Genomic DNA, 16,340 nt, shown 5'->3' with positions numbered 1-16,340 from the left:
GATGGGAACTGCATTAAAGTAGCCTGCTGTGTATTGAGTATGCATTTTCCTCTTCTTGTGCAAAACGGGGCATCGGTCTTTCTATGTATTTCAACATGGGTAAATACATTAGCATGATAAATGATCAGCTAGCATCTGCAGTCTGTTGAATATATATATATAGACTTTTCTGGGATTGCTTTGTTTTTATTTTGGTTCATATGTTACGTGTGAATCTTTCTTAATAAATCTCACAAATATGAATTAAAATAATTAGATTCCCACCAAATTCCCCTTCCTGCAATGCGAAAAAATGATTATTAATGTAATGTAATGATGAAAAATCTATCTATCCATCCATCCATCTATCCATCTATCTTCCACAGAAAATCATGTAAGTAAAGTATGGAGTGCCAAAAAGTTCTGTATTAGGACCTTTGTTGTTGTTCTTGTACATGCTCCCCTTTAATATGATATTAAGAAACATACTGGTGTTTTTGCATGGTACTCCAAGGTATCAAAAACACAATGGTATTACTATGATAGATTGAAATGCAGATTTATTTATTATATTTTATATTTCACAGTAGTCTACTAACGATTGAGAGAGGAAATGTACTTGATTGTCATGAAAATGCTCAGAGTGTAAAAATAGGCATTATTTTTAACTAATGCAGAATATATTTTCTTTTATTTTTGAGCTGAAATGTGACCTTACTTGAAGGTTTTCATAAGAGCCACCATTTTATAGCATGTCCTTCACTTTGCTTCTTTTTTTCCATCATATTGTAATGTGCAATTAATTGTCCAAAATACAAATACTGTTTGAGTTTAAGATTAAACCTTTTGAAAACACCTCCCTTGCCTAAAGCCAGAGAGCAGCTAATCAAACTCGGTCATCTCAACCACCTATGGGGTGCTGGGTACTCCTTTGTGCCAAAGTACAAAAGACATTTTCTGAGGAGTACTGAAGAGCTTCCAAAATTCAGTTTCACAGAGCCGTTGTCGGCAGCGTGTTCTTGGGTGGGCTTCGATGCACGGCCGATGCGTGGGATTTATAAATTAAACATGTTTATCAATAAAACAACAGTGTTATGGAGTATTGAAACAAATTCCCTGCATTTGTTTAAACAAACAGTATGAGCTATTAAAAGCATGATTCAAGTGTGAAGGAGCTAATTATCTTATGAAAAGCTTATGTTTTTGCATTTGAATGAGGGGGCATTTTAAAAGAGGCTTAGATTGTAGAAGGAATATCAGCATCAGGTCTTCCTGTTCTCAGTCAGCACTTTCCTTGCAGGCACTTCCTTCTCTTACCACTGTTTGACAGGCCTCACTCTGTTAACCCCGAATAAAAGAAAGTGCAAATGAGCATACCTGTGGCTACAGACACGACACTGCCACCCAGGCACCCAGAAATAGAGTGAAAAATCTCCCCACGGCTGAGTTTATGATGAAACCTGGAGCTGCTGGGTCTCTTATCAGCCAGCTGGAAACTAGCATTGTTTAGAGGAGCTTTCCAGTGTTCACTGAGCTGAGGAAATAGTGAACGAGTAATAGCCTACCCGCACATCAACAAATAGCATTTTTACATTATTAAGAAATGTTTGAAAGTAGCTGTTTATTTGCTATATTTAACACGCAAACTGATATGCATGGGTTTTGTCAGTCGACTGCACAGTAGCAAAATGAGTCATTAAGTGCTAAGTGTATGCCCTTTGTGTCTTTAAAAATGATCATTCCTCTCAATCATGTCAAAAGCAATGCTGTCAGTCATCGTGTACCAACTGAAAGCAAAAACATCACTCACCAGCAATGTTACTGTACTACCAAATGTGTTTAATAATTTAACTCCCCCTCTTTTAAAGGGACTGTTCATCCAAAATGTAAATTCAGGCATAACTATTTCACCCTCGTATCAGCTCAAATTTGTACAATTTCTTCCCCTCTCTGAAAAAGGATATGTAGCAGAATGCCCATGCCGCTCATTTCCTATAATACATATGCATAATTGCACATGTGCAAATGAGGTTTTAGAGCTACAATGGAGGGGAATGTTTTCAGTGAATCTCTGGCAACAAGAGTCTGACAATAGAGCTTACATAAATGTTTTCAGGCGTTTATGTTCAAAAGTCAGCCAGGGTAGATCGTGAACTAAAACTAACTAAATAAATAAATAACATTTAATAAACTTATTTTATTTCATTCAGTTGCCCAGGCAGAATTTCTTAAAATTTCTTTAGTTTAACTTGATGTGCTAAAATAAATAAAACTGAATATCAACTATAGAAATGCAATATCTCAATACTAAAATAACACTGATTTGATAATTTATTATGATTGTAAAAAGCACTGTCTGCTCAATCTTGTCCTTTTTATTCCCCATAATTAAGCAGAGTAATTAATTTATTAAAGTGACCCTAAAGGACACTGTTTTCATTTTAGAATAGGCCATGACAACTGTTATTACCTATTTTTATCTATTAGACTATTTCAGCTCAGATAAACAGACCGGGACTGCTCATAATTGATTTATGGAATATGATGAAGCGTTACATGATGACAACTCTGAAGTATGTTTATGTCATTCATTACAAGACTATATACACGATTATAACTAATGCACTGGTGATAATTCAGTCACTGAATGACTAATGAATTGTAAATGAATCGCAAAAAGATAAATGAAACCAAATTTAAGATACTTGAAAATATTTCATTTACTTTTAATTGAAATTTGTCTGAAATTGTACAAACAGTTTATCATTTCATATCAAAGAGTTACCATGTTACAACAGGATCTGGAGATTAGAGGAAAATAAGTTGAGGCAGAAAAGACACCACGTTTCTGAATTCGTTTTAAACGCTTTGGCCTCATAACACATTCAAACACGTGGGAAGTTTCAGAAAGAATGCCTGGCAGTGTTTTAATGGAACGAGCGATCCAGTTTCCGCGTCTTATCACGCACTGCGCGCGTAGGGTTCAATCCATGCGGATCATTCTCCTGGATTTCATGGCGCTTCCTCCTCCTGCCCTTTAGTTACATTGTATCTCCCTTACTGAAAGGAGCGAGGGATCTAGGACTCAACTCAAGGAAAAAATGAATGAATATACGTGAAAATGGACGTGCCGAGATGTTGGATTTATCGTCCTGGAGTTTAAGAAAGACGTATTTGATGAACGCTTTGAGGTTTAGATCCTGCGATGCCAGTTTCAAGGCAGTGTTTCCATTTCTGAACGGGATCTTTAGGAGTGTGATGGCTGCTGGCCTTCCCTTTCTCTAGTTGCTGGATGTGTTGGAAAGTGCACTGCTTTGGGATCATTTTTGGAATTCCTTACGCAAATCCAGAGGCATTTCCACCTTTCTCTATGGAATGTACATAAGTATTCTCTGGATAGGGGTTCGCGTGTGGGGTAAGTGGCGCTGGGATTAATGCATTTCTTTTGTGTGTGTGTGTGCGCGCGTGTGTATGTATGTGTGTATGGTGTGTATGGTGTGTGTGTGGGTAGGGGGTGGTGTTTTATTGGTGCAGATGGAGACTGGAGGTGCTTTAGCCCGTTAGCTTAGCTCGGTTGTCATGGCTCACACATGCTTTGACCATCTTAGCGAGTCATTTCCTTAAGAGCAACGCGGACCAATGCGTTTGAACCGCGCGTTAGGTGCGGCGAATCGAACAACGAGTCCCAGTTTACTCGAATACACCGGTAATATTCTTTTTTTTTTTCACTCGCGGAGTGAGGAAATACACTGGTTATGGAGTCAATAAACACTCCGACTGTGTTTTAAACGGCACTGGTTTGTTTATGCTGGAGTTGCAGTTCTCTGTGGAAGAGCTCGAGTCTGTTATGAATGTCAAAGGATGTATGAGTATCAGCAGATTCATAGTGAATCACTGCTTTCAACCACAGAACTCACTCTAGGACTCCATATAATACAACCCACAGCAGCCACACGTCTTCAGAGCAGCCCCCCATACCATGGTATTACCATGGCTTTTTAGACATGGTACCATGGTCATGTCATGGTTTTTGGACGTGGAGAATACCTTAGAGTACTTGAAATGTAAATAATGTATGTCAAGGTACCATGGTATTAACATTTGATACCATTTTTAGAAGTTGTCTTATCTGCTCGCTTGATTTTCCCACTGGTGCATAATAATTGCATCAAGCCATAATTCTGCTAGTTTTATCACTGTGTTGATTGAGCAGAGGCCAAATGTGTTTGCTTTATGATGGGGATTATAAGCTCTGTGGCTAATCTTCACTGCTTTACACTCATCCTTGTCAGAAACACTAGTTTTCCTGCTCATCACCTTTAAACTGCTGCGTGAGCTACTTGTGAATGGATACTATATCTCAAAACCTAACTTTAGTTATCTTTAAGATAAAAATGATTTATTGCTGCGGGCTAATGGGAAATGCATTTCAGTGTCACTATACATTGTTGGGAATTGGACATTTTGAAACAGATTTGTATTACCGCAATTGTTTTAGGTGTACCATATTACAGGGTTTCTTCGGGTCTTTAAAAATCTATTAAATGGTTTAATTTGCCCTTCCAGAAATTAAGATGTAAAAAGGTCTTAAATCAGGGAAGAAACTCTGAAATTCATAAATTAATGGCATTAAATATTGGATGCACTGCACAAAACTAAAGTGTTTTTTTTTTCTAATACAAATATCAAAATGTCCTTAAATCAACATGTGTTTACTTGAAATGCATATTGAACATGCAAGGTCTCGTTTTCTGAAAAACTGAACAAGATTTAGTGTGAGTTAAGCTGACAGATATTTGCTCTTGTTTTAATCAAACTCTTTTTTGATCAAATTCTCATAAAACAAGACTTTCATTTTGTTTTTCGAGTAAATGTATCCATTTAGGAATCTTTATACATTTGCAAATGAAAACAAGACAAAAATACTTTTGAAAATACTGTTGACACTTACTGTGTTCCATTATTTTTCCTTAAATTTTCTTTATTTGGTCTTAAAAAAGGTTTTAAATGTAAGTCTCTTCATAAAACCTACAGAAACCCTGCTATTACCACTATGGTGTTCTTTGACATACCTTGGCCATGTAAATACATTGGTATGTTAATAAGATCTTGGTTTATTCAGTCCCATGGTTCCTAGTGCAACTATTGTGCACTATTGAGTGTGTGTGTGTGAATGGAACTGAAATGCATTTGCCCTATTGTATCTATTTAAAGAATCAGCACAGATATCAAGTAGCATCAAGTGAAAACAACATTTAGAAAGCAGAAAAATCATCATATATAGCATATGGAAAATAATCAGCTTTGAAAAGAAACCCGAGTTCATTTGATCTTTGAAAGAAGTGTAATGTAATGAAGCGTTGGTGTAGAAACAAGCTGACATATGTTGAAGATGTTTCAGAAATCATTTAATGAGTCTGAACTTGACTTTCATATTTAGTATTTTGTTTACAGTTTCCTCCTTTGGCGGCAGATTATGTTAAAACAGTGTAGCACATTGATATAGGTTGATTATATTGGCCACACATCATCTGCCTTTACTTTGCAGTACTCTGATATTATTGTACAACAGTGTTATTAGATGGTAATACTATGGTACTCAAAGGAACTTCATTCCATGACACCATGTCCAAAAACATTGCAATATTTTTGTAAGGGTTTCTTGACACCAAACACAGGCAAATATGTGAACTTTCATATAATCTACTTTCAGTATGATTTGCTTTTATCAGTAATAATGTTGTAGAGTACTTGTGTGGAGATGAGTTGGCAGTCAGCCGCAGGGCGAATCTATTACCTGTGTCTCAGACAAGTTTTTTTTTCTCTCTCTTTTTAGCTGTTTAGTGTCTGTAGAGTTGGGATTTGTCTGCAGGCCAGAGCTAGATGTTTACTGTCTATACTTTACACTAAAAAAGCTTTTACTCAGCTTTGGTCTAGACAGCTGTGTTTTTAAAAAAAATGTTTTTTAGTCCATATAGCCGTAGTGCTCCGACCACAAACAAGCTTTGATATTGAAAGTTCTCTGATCCTGTGTTAGGATAGTCTAGAGAAATCAATAAGTCTGAACCGATGGGAGCGTACAGCTGCAAGAGAAATATATTGCTGTAGCTCAGTAATGTTTGTGAATGCTTAGAAAGATCCATACACTCATTATGAATTTAGTGTTGTCACCACTCAAGCTATGCACATCATTCAGTTCAGCATTCAATCTTTATTGCCGTTACAAGTGGTCTGTTATGCACTTTTGTTAGATTGTGCCTTTAAGTTATCTTTCTAATGCAGATGAATTTTGTGACATCAATAGGGATGATAATTCTAATTATATTTTATATTTTATTGGCCGTATAAATTTAGCCAACATTGTGAAAATGCTCAAATTTCCGTGATTAGTCGTAAATCTCCATCACCTGTTTTCAGATGGAGCGGCATTTACTACACAGATCCGTAGATCACTGACAAGCAACGCAATATCGCGTTCATTATCGCAGGCGATTCATCTGCGATAATGAACGCGATATCGCGTAGCTTGTCAGCGAACTACGGCTCTGTGTAGTAAATGCCGTTCCATCTGAAAGCAGGTGATGGAGATTTACGACTAATCACGGAACCGGCTTTACTGACGAGATGTGCATAACAATCGCATGCGATTAATTGCACAGCCCTAATTTTAATGTACTTTTATTTGGCATTAAGTTTCCTAAAGACAGCTTGTCATTAATATGACTTTGTGTTTTAATATCTTATGTTAGAATCTTTCTAGAATCAGTTCCAATGAACTTTTGTAATAAATCTGTTCTAAACACTAATTCAAGATTTTATTAGGGTTATCTTTCAGAAATGTATACAAAATCTCTGTATGGCTTAAAAATATTTTAGCAAAATATTGCTGTTTATTGCTATTACTGTATTGTTACATAGGCTCACACACATAAATTATTATATCTCATTCTTCCTTGTATAAATTTAGTGGAAAACTGAGGAAAGCATGCCTTTTTGCACAGATCTGTATTGTATTTAAATTTCTGAATTTAACCTTAAATTTACATACTTGACAATAATGACTGTTTGTTGAAAATATGCTCCCTTGTTGTGTGTAGTGTTAATATAATTTTACAACAGAAAAACGAATATCAATATGCATATCACATATTTTCAAAAAGGCAATAAATGATTGAGATTTGTGATCCCAAAACACTCATTCTGTGATGCCAGGTTTAAAAGTGTATTGAATAAGCTGTACATCTCCTGGACTTTTAAAGGGATCAAACAGGCTTTTCACATGAAACCGTGGTGCACAGGTTAGCTACAGATGTTACAAACTGGCTTTGACCCCTTTGACTGTTTGTTCCAGCAGAACATCTGCAGTCTTTAGATCTGCCCACTGTGAAAGAATGACCATCTGGGATTATGTAGAGCGTGCATGGTTGTCAGATGATGGCTCATCAATGTAGGGGCCTACAATCAATACAAGGTTTTGTGTCTTATTCTTGGAGGGCTATTGTCATTTACAAGGCGTAGCTACAAAGAATCCAATGGCTCTGTTGTAGTAGAAACCAAATCCTTAATTAAATGGCAGCACAATCATCTCCATCAGGACTATCAATCTAGAGTCACAAAATTCAAGAGGATTTTAAAATGAAGTATGATATGGAAGCTACGGTTTTCTTAATATAAATGAAACATTACCAAAAGCATGTATTTCGAGATACGCATTAGGCATTCAAGCTAGAAGCACAGTCAATCCATGTGAGAAGCTTGATTGGGGAATTTCAGTGTCTGAAACGATATCACTCATATTCAATGCCACTCTGTGGCTTTTGTGATGATCAGAGACTTGTGAAAACCTATATGAAACTATATGAAAGGCTGATACAAGCTTCAGCTTATTGAACAAAGCCCTCTGCTCGCTGAACCGATCTGCAGTTAAGCTTGGTGAAACATTTCAAACATGGATAGACTAACATGAGTTAATCAGATTCTTACAGATTTAGTGTGAGGCTGCGGTTTCGTTTTATTAGAACACTGTGGTGGTTGCTTTCCAGCCCTTGTTTGCAGCCCCGAGCCCCTTAGCACTGCAGGACAAATTCTGCAGTCCTGAGTGTTAATTATTTACACTGTCAGAGGTCAAAGTGCATGCTCCTTCGACTTGTGTGAGCTTATTTGGCCGTACCCTTGCTAAGCAGAGATGACCTGTGAAAATAATGGCTGCCTTAATTAGTTTACAGACATCAGGCTTTGAATGAAGCCCAATGTCAGCAGACTCATACTCTTAACCAATACTTTAGCACAAAATATAGGTCAAAATGCTTACAATTTCACACATCAGTGTTCTGTTTAGAAGCGAATGGCTTTGCCAAAAATGTTACCATTGTTATCCAATCCTTGCTCGCTGTTCAGAGTGTAACATTGTGCTTTTTGCAAGATATAGACGTTTGTTAAAGACTAAAGTAGCAGTCAAGTGGTAATAGGGTTTGCAGTGGCCGATGCTGATATCTAGAGAGCAGGGTTGCCACTGGCCAATACAATAAAAAATTAAAACCCATTACCAATGTTTATTATCTGTTGGCATAATTTTGTAAATGGCGAAAGATGGAAATTCCAATTGGAAATCTTAAAATGGCAAAATAAAGAATAATTGTCCTGGGATGTGTTTCCCAAATGCAACTATTGTCGCAAGTGCCGACGTTACCAATAGAGTTCATTGTAACTAACAACCATAGTTAGCTAACAATGCTTTTGGGAAATGCACGCCTGTCCAATATATCAGTTCCAATATAGGTTATCACTGTACTAATTAATGAAAAATGTTGTAGTTTAACATACATTTGTGTGTGTGTGTTAAAAATTAAATATATTCATAATCACCAAATTATCTTCTATTTTTATATTTGTGAAGTTTGCATTTTCAACTTTATGTACTTTTACTGAAAGGACTCTGTACATTTGTATCTGAATAAATAGTAATATGAACCAGTATAAATATTTGAGTACTTTTTCCTACCACAAGTGTTGTTTAGAAACTCTTTTGCAAATGTTTCTTCACCAAATACTAGGGATGCACCGAAATGAAAATTCTTGGCCCGAAGCTGAACAAAATGGAACACTTGGCTGAAGGCCGAATACCGAACACAATTTTTTTTGTAAGCCTATTTTGCCATTTTTTTATTTTTTTTTCACCATTACATGAATTAAATAGCCAAAATGTGCTTTTTACTGTTTTGTCCTGCTTTTCAAATAAAAAAAATCAATTACAAAACAACAATTTTAAAATATTTACTTAACACTGAACATTTTTTAACATTCTATCAGACATCATACCAACAAAGAACAATTTAACTTAAAATTAATGTTACTAAAATAATATTTTTTGGCCATTGTTGAGACCCCCTTCTTGAATCAGACATGTATTTTTTACTGTACAAATATTTATATCCTTGCTGAGCAGAAGAGACTTCTTTTAAATCATTAGAATATATTACAGATCCCAATTTGAACATTGAATGTGAATGTTATAATAAATGTATAGAGCTGTTGTAGGGTAATTATTATTATTGTCTTATTTTTTTATTTATTTTTTTACAGAACAACAGTAAAATTACAATACTAACATTTATGAATGTTGATGGAGTTGTTGCTTTTTCTTAGATTTTATTTCGGCAGAAACCTACAGGAAGATCGTAATGCTTCTTTTTTTTGACAACAGCATGCAGATATTTAAATGATTCTCATTACGAATTTGGGAAGATGTCTCACGTATCACATTGTCACGTGTCTTTTAAAAAATATATAAAATTGTTTCTGAGCAAATGACGAGTAACAGTGTTTTAGTGTAGTTTTTCTCGCACTTTGGACTTTGAACCCTGGCGCCGCGAGCTCATGCAGCGCTGTTTGAATACGTGCAATTCGTGCGTGTATTAGAAAACGTAACATTCTGCAGTTTATTTACTAAACGTTTGAGGCCCTTTCACGATTTCAATTATCACAGTAACCAGCTTCAACCACCTCTTCCTCTTCTCATCGGAGACATGAGATGCAGCGCTAAGCAGTCTCTCACTGTCAGTGTTTCGTGCTTGTAATGATTTTTGCGTCTTTCTCTAACAGTTTTGAATACTTTCACTGCAGACATGTTTGGTGCATTAGTGCGTGCCTCTATTTGATCGCGTCATGTCATTGTTCGGTACAATTTATTTGGTCTTTTCGCATATTCTGCCAATTTCGGTTGCCGAACTTTCGGTGCATCCCTACCAAATACCACAGCAACAAAAAGTTATTTACGTAAGTTGAAGTGTGGGGTGCAATTTATTTTACTGTACATGCACTTACGATGTACAATGTAGTGTTAATCAAGAAAGTACTGAGTAATGTAAGGTAACTACATTAACTTAACATAGGTTAAGTTAAGGTTTATGGTTAGAACCTAGTTATTACCCAGTTATTATAATATGTACATCGCATATGCATGCATAACAGGACTGTAAAATAAAGTGCTACTAAAATTTGATTTGAATGTGATGAAATAACAATATTGTGTAGCTCAAAATAATGGCAAGAAAACAATTTTCAGGCTGCAATTTCAAGTCAGATAATCCCTTTTCTATGTCTCTCCTCTAGGGCAAAATGTGGGTGACTGGGAAGTTGACATCAATACGTTGAGGCTACTGTTCTCCTTCTCCCCACACCCTGGCAGTCTGAGGAATCAGACGTTACTGTGACAAACCTGGGCCGCTGGCACTAAAATGTCCCTAAGTGGTGGCACTGCAGGCGGGAAAGGTGTGGACTCGAATGCGGTGGACACTTACGACAGCGGTGATGAGTGGGATATCGGGGTTGGAAATCTGATTATCGACCTTGACGCTGACCTAGAGAAGGACAAACTCGAGATGTCTGGCACCAAGGACGGAGGGGGAATGGCAGCTCCACCTAGCGCAGTAGCGGCTCTGCCAGACAATATCAAGTTTGTGAGCCCGGTGAGCGCCCCTCAGGGCAAAGAGAGCAAATCGAAATCGAAACGCAACAAAAATTCTAAAGACAATAGCAGCAAGTCTCCAGCTGCAGATGGAGCAAAAAAGGACCATCAGGGACGGACCCAAGGGGAGGTTATTGGTGCGACAGGTAGCTCAGGAGGCGGCAACTCTGCTCCTGGCAAAGGCGTCGAGAAGGGCACCAAGGCCTCACGTGGCGTGCCCAACAGCAAAAAGGAGAAGGAAGTATCGAGCGGGAAAAACAAGAAAGAAAAAAGCGAAAGCGTACCAGTTGCAGTCGTGGCAATTGAGAAGGAGATAGTAGCAAATGCTCAGGCGTTTGGAAGCACACGCAACACGCCCTTTGACAGTACACAAAATGCAGACATGGCTGTGACAGAGCAGCTTGGGAATAACGCTCTGGAAACTGTTGGAATTGTCTCCCCATTAGCTATTAAATCAGAGCCAGAGGAGCTTGACGGGGAATGCAGAGCTTTGAAGAAGGTGAAAAATGAAAAGGTAAGCGCTGAAGGGCCGCTTGTGTCTTTGAACCGTTTAGCAGCTAATGGAAATTGTGTTATTGAGGTACTGGTAACGTGAGTCAATATTAACGATCTAGTCTCCTGAATGCAAGTAAGTTGTATCCTCTGTGGTAATGTTTTCTTTGCATTGCATGTGCTTTTTGATTGACAAGAGAGGGCTGGAAATGATATGCAGAAGAGAACGGAACAAACAGTAAATGTTGTGAGCCAGATTCAAAATGGCATTACTCAAATAAACATCATAGTTATTTAACCACTTGGTTGTGGCTCTGACATTTAAAAAAGATATATTTTTGAAAGATTAAATAAATTGTCATAGTTTGTGTAAAAAAAGCAGTATTTAAGCAATGTTTACAGTATTATGCTAACACTTACATCACAAAATTGTTGGCTTGGTTTTCTTTTCTTCCTGTCATTTCGATCTATGAATAGAGGGAAGTTTAGGCCTGGTTTGACTGTCCATGTCGCTTAATCCCAGGAGCCAAAGATGTGGTTGAGGGGGTAGGGAAAGAGCTCAGACCCTCCTTACCCCACTGGCCTAAACTTTCAGTGGGGGAAGGGCTGGAAGAAGGTCATTTAACTGCTTGTATACAAGCTTTTAATCAGAACAGAACAGCTTCTGTGCTGCCGGGGATCATTAAAATTGGGAAGTAAATTCCAATTAAAGCTTCAAATCCAGTTTCAGATCTTAAGAAGCTAAGCGATGCCAGTGTTTGTTTGTCACTTTTACATTGGCCTTTTATCCGTATGAAACTTAATGATGTAACTTTTTGTAAGTACGTACTGTTCGACTAAAAGAACAGCTGCGGGTTGTCATATTAATTTCAGGATTATGTTTGCGACTGTTGTGCTTTGTTACGTAGATTGGCCAACATTGAAATTCCAGTCACGGTAAAGAGCCTACCCTGTGACTTTTGGAAATGGTTTTAAAGCCTATTTTAAGGTCACTCCCCAAGGTTTTTTGTCTTTGTGATGAGATGCTGTGACAAGCTAAATCTGTGGTAGATTAGGTCTGTAACTATGATTTCAGATCGCTAAAGTGTAAATGTTCTTCCTGTACTTTCCCCAGATTTCCATAGTGCACAGTCTTCTTGGGAGCAAGTCAGTACAAAAGAGATCTTTTCTTCCTGGTGATTGTTTGAAATCACATGACTATTTCCCCTCGGGTCAAGTGGATATTAAGTAATTACAATGTTTAAAACTCGAAATAAGTATGAAATGATTCGTATAATAAATTGGTAGTGATTCTTCATCTGACATCTGGAACACCATTTAACGTTTCATGTTGTGCCAGTTGAATTTACACGGGTATTTTACATAATTTTGAAGAAAAGACATTCAAAATTCATTATCTTGTACGTTCAATATATTATAAACTACTGACTTATTAATATATTTTCTGATGTTTTCCCCACCTTCATTTTTTGTGTTTTTACTTTTGGTAATGGTGTTGGGTGGTGCAAAAACGTGTTCAATTTGGTGATAGCATTTAAAATATTGAGTTTTCTTTTGACTCATGATGCAGCACGCAAGAGGTAATTGATTAAAGAATACAAGGTGGCAAAATATCAGCCATTAAAGCAATGGCAGATCTGAGAAACAAAGCCTTTTCGTGGTGCTTTTCCCTCAGCTTTGTACATGGCGACTGCTAGTATGTCTGGATGGGTGTTAAAGCCAGCAGCAAGGGTGGGGGAAGGGAGCGCGGCGAGCTCGCACTGCTAATTCAGCTCATGAAAGGCTTGAGCAGTGAGAGCAGCTGTCCTCCATTGTCAGCCAGCAAATTTCCAGCATGCCTCATTTCACCTCTCAATGTGAGCAGAGAGAAAGCTAGAGGGCAGAACAGAGGGGGATAAACAAACAGAGACCGATAAATGAGGGAAGGAATGAATAAATGAGAAAACTGTTGAATGCCTCAAGTTGCCGCAGTGCTTCCAAACGGAGGTGGGGAGAGATCATGTGTTAAACGCCAGCGGTGAAGTCTGCTTGTAGTTTTGCGAGAGGTTTTAAGGTGCTCTGCTCAGATCTGCTGAGAAAAAAGGCCACTCGAGGGCCAGAGGAAGGAGAAGGGGGAGCAAATGACCTGGCTAAATGAAAGAGGGGGAGGGGGGTTGCATTGTAAGTGGATGAAGTCTTTAACTTCCTACACACTAAGGAGCTTGTCAGCGCTCCCACAGTTCCACTGAGGCAAAAGAGGACTGCTGAAGAAATCAAGGCTGCTGCACAGTTCACATGCTTGCACTACTTAAAGTATAATGTATTTTGGGCCACAAGAGCAACATATTAAGCGATACTGTTGAACAGTTGAAATTTCGCAATACCAAAGTGTGAGGCATTAATTGTCGGTTCCAAATTTTAGATGAACCACACTTTCAAAAGAAAAGTTCTGGCCAATACCAATAAGCTGCTAGTTATCTTCATTTTATGGCAGAAAATGTATTAAATAAATACTATTTTGTAAAAATAAATAAGTAATAATAATAAAAATAAATCAGTTGTTTTTTTCTCTCAATGTTGTGGTGCTTGTATACTGTATACAAAATTTAAAGGGTTCGTTCACCCAAACTAAAAATTGTCATTTACTCATCCTCATCTCATTACAATCCCATACGACTTGCATTCATCTTCAAATATTTTTGAAGACATTTTATCATAATTAATTCTTCTGCTGTGCAAATACATCTTTACAACTTTACATTTGAACTAAAATTGCCATTTCTATGCTTTTTGTTTAGAGTTGGAATAAGGGTGTGAGTCTTCACTGGTTTCACGGATCAATTCAATTACTATTATCATTATCAACTCAATATCATGATGTATATCAATATCATTAGTAGAGCTTAAAATCTTTATGACAAATGGGACGGGGATGAGAGCTATGGGAGCCAAGCCAAGCCTCTCTTCCATGATCCCACCCTTCTCTTCACAATGATATTTACAAACAACTTGCTTCCATAAACAGCTCATTCATTCTGATATTTATAATTAAGTGCTAGTTAGAAAAATCACACTAGCACATGCTAATGTAGTTATCAAAAAGACTCTCACTATACACTTGCATGTAACTAGTTATACAACATGCAGTATATATAGTCTTTAAGTTGTGGTGTCCATCCTCAACCAAACCACAGGCTCTACTCTTCACCATAATGGTAACACTACAAAACCAACATAACCGAAACCTATGTAAACTAACTTATGTCTTTCTCTGTTAATCTTGTGCAAAACACACAAAATAACACTTAATGTCAACATTTATTTTCCTTGTTGTCTGATGCAAAGCATGTTGGTAACTAGAAAACTTAATCATTTTAAGTTCAGCTTACTACAAAGACATTTTGAGTTTACAGAACGTTTTTCAATTAAGTCGAATGAACTTTCATTATTATTTGAGTGAAATTAAATTTCATTTAATCCATTTCACTGTTCGGTTTTACAGTGTGTGTGTAACAAATTTTTGGGTGAACTAAAGCCCACATTCAGACTACACGATTTTTTTTTTTGTCGGTTATGACAGTCACTGTGTCAGATTATTGTAAATCTTGTGTCGTGGACAAGAAACATGTCGGACTATACAATGCTACCCGAGCATGCTGTCATTAATGACGTGCGTTCTGTCATCGGACAAGACAGAAGGTGCTATGAGCGTAAACAAACAACGGCAAGCAAACAACAAGCAAATGCCCTGTCTTGTCATCAGAAAAGCCCAAAAAAGAAAGAAAACCTGACATTGTATGAAGAGAATGGTATGGACTGTCAAAGAGAACTGAGGTCAATAGTTTTTATTTTACCTTTTTTCACTGTCGCGTGGTAGTCCCTTATAGAGGTCGACCGATAGTGGATTTTACCGATACCGATAGCTAGGTTGGACCACACTGGCCGATACCGATTAATCAACCGATAGTTTTCAAAATGCATACTGAAAGAGAGCTAGTGCTTTACTATTTAAAAAAAAAAAAAAAGCAGCAAAAGTACTGAACAATACTTTGTAAATGAATAAAAATATTAATATTATTTACTATATTGATCATTAAAGTTATTTCATAATTTGCTAATGTTAAAAGAAGAAACTTTAAAATTTAAAAATATAGCCTAGTAGTAGCTAATAGTGAATGCTGAAATGAACACACACAAGGAACAATACTTCTACAGTTTTCATTAATGCTACAAATGGACTCTTATTGTTAAGTGTTACCATTTAATTTCAACAGTCATGCTTAAAGATGGCCATTTTTAAATATCTACACAAGGCCATGGCATTAAAATTACATACATATGGATATTGTATGTGTACTCACACACTTTATTTGCCTCTATTTTTTAACACTTGATAATTATCTAATCAAAAAAAAAAAAAAAGAAAGAAAGAAAAGTTAGTCATACACCGGGCAAAAGCGCAGCGCTGCGTCTAGGAGAACTCAGAGGTATCACACACACACACACATACACACACACACACACACACACACACCAGACGCTTTGCATTCAAATCAAGTGGCGGTCTAAAACTATTTATTTAATCACCAAACGGACATAAGTTTTCTTCAAGAATGAACAATGTGGCATAAATGAGTTTGAAGTTCGGTGTTTAAAAAAACAGAGCAAGTGGAAAGAGAAATCGCGATCTATTACAGCTCTCTATATGAAGCATACAGACTTTATTAGAGCCACAGAAAGATAAATGTTTTGCTGAAAAATGCACAATACATAATTTATAGCCTAGGGTGAAGTCATTATATACATTCACAACGATTTGGGACAAATATAATGTAATTTAATAGAAAACTATGTGAATGGCGCTCTGTTCCGCGGCAGGATTTTCTGTCGGCTGTATTTAAATGCGCGTCTGGAGTTTCCCGCT

At 37.1% G+C, this 16,340-nt stretch overlaps 1 protein-coding gene across 2 annotated transcripts in view; it reads left to right on the top strand.

The window, feature by feature from the left end:
- Positions 1-2,995: 2,995 nt before the first annotated feature.
- znf609b (zinc finger protein 609b) overlaps positions 2,996-16,340 on the top strand; it is a 55,719-nt gene continuing 42,374 nt past the window's right edge. The window contains exons 1-2 of one of the 2 annotated variants that reach the window (XM_058781950.1): positions 2,996-3,394; positions 10,591-11,459. In XM_058781950.1, coding sequence (XP_058637933.1) covers positions 10,716-11,459 — 744 coding nt within the window. In that variant the 5' untranslated portion in view covers positions 2,996-3,394; positions 10,591-10,715. The remainder of the gene's footprint in view (positions 3,395-10,590; positions 11,460-16,340) is intronic. The other variant, XM_058781951.1, reaches the window with a different exon arrangement.

The sequence above is a fragment of the Onychostoma macrolepis genome, chromosome 07 (assembly GCF_012432095.1).
Source record: "Onychostoma macrolepis isolate SWU-2019 chromosome 07, ASM1243209v1, whole genome shotgun sequence".
In the NCBI taxonomy this organism is placed as follows: Eukaryota; Metazoa; Chordata; class Actinopteri; order Cypriniformes; family Cyprinidae; genus Onychostoma; species Onychostoma macrolepis.
This window is presented reverse-complemented; position numbering and strand designations above follow the sequence as displayed.